This window comes from Chrysochloris asiatica, unplaced genomic scaffold (genome assembly GCF_000296735.1).
Source record: "Chrysochloris asiatica unplaced genomic scaffold, ChrAsi1.0 scaffold00025, whole genome shotgun sequence".
Classification (NCBI taxonomy): domain Eukaryota; kingdom Metazoa; phylum Chordata; class Mammalia; order Afrosoricida; family Chrysochloridae; genus Chrysochloris; species Chrysochloris asiatica.
Window position 1 is genome coordinate 17,390,113 of NW_006408543.1, and position 3,828 is coordinate 17,393,940.

The window sequence follows — 3,828 nt, forward strand, 5'->3', positions numbered from 1 at the left end:
TGAACTTGAACTGCCAACCTTGCAATTCGAATCAACTTTGCAGTCAAGCACATTAGCCCACATCACCACACCAGGACTCCTATACAGCGTTGCTATGAGTTGGAATCAACTCAACGGCAGTTAACAAAAACAACAACATATATCTAATAATAGAATACTACTCGAAGAGTGTATGTATAGATATGTTGTTTCAGTTTAGTGCTGTTGAGTTGGTTCCAACTCATCATGACCCTGTATAGGGTTTCCGAGGAGCAGCTAATGAGCTTGAGCTACTGACCTTGCATTTCAAACCAACCTTGCAGTGCTGTTGAGTCTGTTTCTGAGGAGTGGCTAGAAGGTTTGAACCACCAACCATGTAGTTAGTAGTCCAGGGCTTATCCTACAGTTCCATACCAGGACTTTGTGTTTGTATGTGTCTGTGTATAGAGAGTCCTGGTGTGGCACTGTTCCAGGAGAGAAAGATGAGGCTTTCTGCTACTGTAGAGATTTACAGCCTCAGAAACCTGATACAGGGCCACTATGAGATGGAACCGACTCAACAGCACTGAAGAACAACAACATATTTGTACGTATATCACAATGGAGCCCTGGTGGAGTAGTGGTTTATGTATTGGGCTGTTAACAACAGTGTTGTGGTCCAATCCACCAGGTGTGCTGGGAGAGAAAGTTGAAGCTTTCTGCTCCTGTAGGGATTCACAGCTTCAGCAAACCTATACAGGGTCACTTTGAGTCAGAACCAACTCAACAGCACACAACAGCAACATATACCACAATATATTATCAGGTATAGAGTCATCTTCAGTAAATTATGAGCAGGTGTGGCACTGTAGGATAAGCACTGGACTACTAACCTCAAGGTCAGTGGTTCAAACCCACCAGTCATTCCTTGGAAACCCAATACGCTGTGAGTTGGAATCGATTCAACAATACTTAACACCAGCAACACTTTTTACTAAGATCTAAGTCTTCTTCATGATTTGTCTCATTCAATTCAAGGCACAGAGAAGCCTGGTAATTACCAAAGATGACTTTGTTAACAGGCTATAGAGCCTAATTTGAACTCTGAATCCAGAGACAGAGTTTGCAGAGTGTGACTGGCAGGGAGAGTTGTATATAGGAGTTGTTGTTGTTGTTGATAAGTGTTGTTGAGTCAGTTCTGAATCATAGCGACCCTATATAGGGTTTCTGAGGAGCGGCTGGTGAGCTTGAACCACTGACCTTGCCCTAAAACCAACTTTGCAGTCCAGTGCACTAACCCACAGCACCACATCAGGACCCAATTCATGTAGAACCTTGTGTTTTAGAAAAGAAAAGAAAAAAAAAAAATTTTTGACCTAGCATCATAGCAAACTCCTATGGCAAATACCAATAGAAAGTTACCAGTTTTGTTATTAAAATGTTTGTATGTTACCTTTGGCATTCACATTGATTTTGCTATAAGAGCATTTTGTTTTGCTTCTATTTTGATCCTGCCTTGAAAAAGTAGAAACCCTAAGAAGTACATTTCTTTTAAAATAGCTAAACTATTAGGAATATATCTATTTATTCTTTACCAGGCAATGAAATTAGTACTGAATTTTCCAATTTGACACTCAGTCTTGGAATTTGTATTTTAGGTTCCTCGATATAAGTTTCCAGTTAAACAATATCCAGTATCTCTGCAAATTTTCACTCTGGAGGGAAGTAAACCAGTGGATCTCCCATACCTGGTTACTGTGACTGAAGTGAATAAAAGGGAAAACTGGATACTACGTAAGATTTGCTCTCTTCTATCATTCTCTTATATTGTAAGTGATATTGCTATTCCTGTAGCCATACTTTAAAAAGTCAGTTTACACATTTGACAGCCAGGAGTTCTGGGGGCAAGAACTCACGTAAGTTAGTATGTTGCTGTTCGCTTTATCGTCTCCCATTTGTTTCATCATCATTCCCAGTGGTCTGGATTCTGTGACTGAAGAGCTGTTTTTAAATAAGTTGAGCTGCAATAAAAGGAAACCTGTTTTGTATGTTAATAGCAAAAAGTGATTGAGTTTATGGTACGTGTTGGTCTATTGTCTCCTTTCTTTGACTGTGTTCAATGCTATAGAAGAAGTTATAAAATATGACAGTATTGCCAAATAATCCATTGTGGTTGTTGTTGTTAAGTGCCGGCAAGTCAGCTCCAACCCATAGCAACCCTGAATAGGGTTTCTGAGATGGGACTGGTAACCTTGAACAGCCAACCTTGAGGTTCAAACTGACTTTGCAGTCCAGCACATTAACCCACAGTGGCACACCAGGACTCAATCTTACAGGAATAAGGAATGTAAGCATAGGGGTGGATGTGCACATAGATAAAGAGGATCTATTCACATACTAATTATTTGAGTAAATTTTCTTAAAGATTTTATGTAAACTAATCAGGAAAATGCTGAAATACTTTTATGTAAGGAAAAGGAAATGTACTGTAATTCAGTTTTGTTTTGCACCTGGTGTGTTTGTTCATGTATAAATGATTTGAGGTGATGATAACTAACTAGCTATCTAGATATTATCATTATTGGTTTCTGTTGAGTTAGCTCCAACTCACATCCACTCCAGGTACAAAAAATGAAGTATTGCCTACTCCGACATCATCTTCATTATTGCAGATATGTTTGAGTCAACTTTGGGGCCACTATGCCAACCCACCTCATTGTCTCTGACATATGTATGCTACCATCCACCAATGTTCTCTATTCAGTGAGTCTTGAAATAAGGTATTAGAAAATAATATTAAAAATACCATGAACTGCAAGAAGAACAAGCAAATCTGTATTGGGAAAAGTACAGCCAGAATGCTTCTTAAAAGTCAGGATGGCCAGACCTTGCCTCTAGACTTTGGTCATGTTATCAGGAGGGACCAGCACCTGGAGAAGAACATCATGCTTGGTAAAGTGGAGGGTCAGTGAAAAAGAGGAAAACCCTCAAGAAATGGATTGTAGGAGAACAAACAAGATGGTAGATTGGGTGGAAGTGCAGTGAGGAGCTCCGTCAGCAACAACACAGAATACCGGACCAAGCAGGCTCAGGGGATGGTGCCAGAACTCTGAACCACATATAAAGGAATATTTAGAAGGTTGGAAGACTTACAGCTAGGGGAATTTGTAGCAGTAGCAAGAACTCCATTGCTTTCTAATTCAAGACACTCAGCTGCTCCCGGAGCCACCCTCTTGGGCGACTCCAAGCAGGGGAAGGATCAGAGCAGCCACAGACATCTGACAGAACAGCAGAGATAAAGGTGTGGACATTCTTTTTGTTTTTGGTATCTGTTCATTGGTCTCATGCTGTCTGTGCACCTCCATTCTGGTGACTAGAGGGGGTGCCTAAGCAAGTGAATATCCCACCACCACCCCCAGAGGGTTCTGCTATGCATGTACACAGATCTCCTCAACGTTTAAAGTGACAGTTTCCACTTAAAACCAAACGGCAACACACAGCCACAGCTGGCTCTGAACTGTTTATCATTAGGAAAAAAGGCCTTGATGGGGATTGTGGAGCAGGACAAGCAGACTAAAAAGGAAATAGGCCGAAAGTTAAATCCTGAGTTACATCACAATGACCAACAGTGGCATCTTGAAATTTCTCAGGAAGAAGAGTTAATAGGGAAGCCCATCTCCTGATCACATCTACCTGGAGGCAATCAGCAAGCATAAAAAAATACCAAAATACACACCCATCTAAGTATTAAGGCCACAGATAACTAACTCCTGAATATTCCCCAAAATGGAAACAGATGACCATATCCAGAAACAAGATAAAGTGACTGAGGCAAATGAACTGGAAGTAGATCTATACTCCATACTGGAA

At 40.7% G+C, this 3,828-nt stretch overlaps 1 protein-coding gene across 1 annotated transcript in view; it reads left to right on the forward strand.

The window, feature by feature from the left end:
* Positions 1-3,828, forward strand: part of CATSPERB (catsper channel auxiliary subunit beta) — a 191,888-nt gene that overhangs the window by 174,858 nt on the left and 13,202 nt on the right. The window contains exon 22 of the mRNA XM_006839633.1: positions 1,617-1,752. Within this exon, the coding sequence (XP_006839696.1) occupies positions 1,617-1,752 (136 nt within the window). The remainder of the gene's footprint in view (positions 1-1,616; positions 1,753-3,828) is intronic.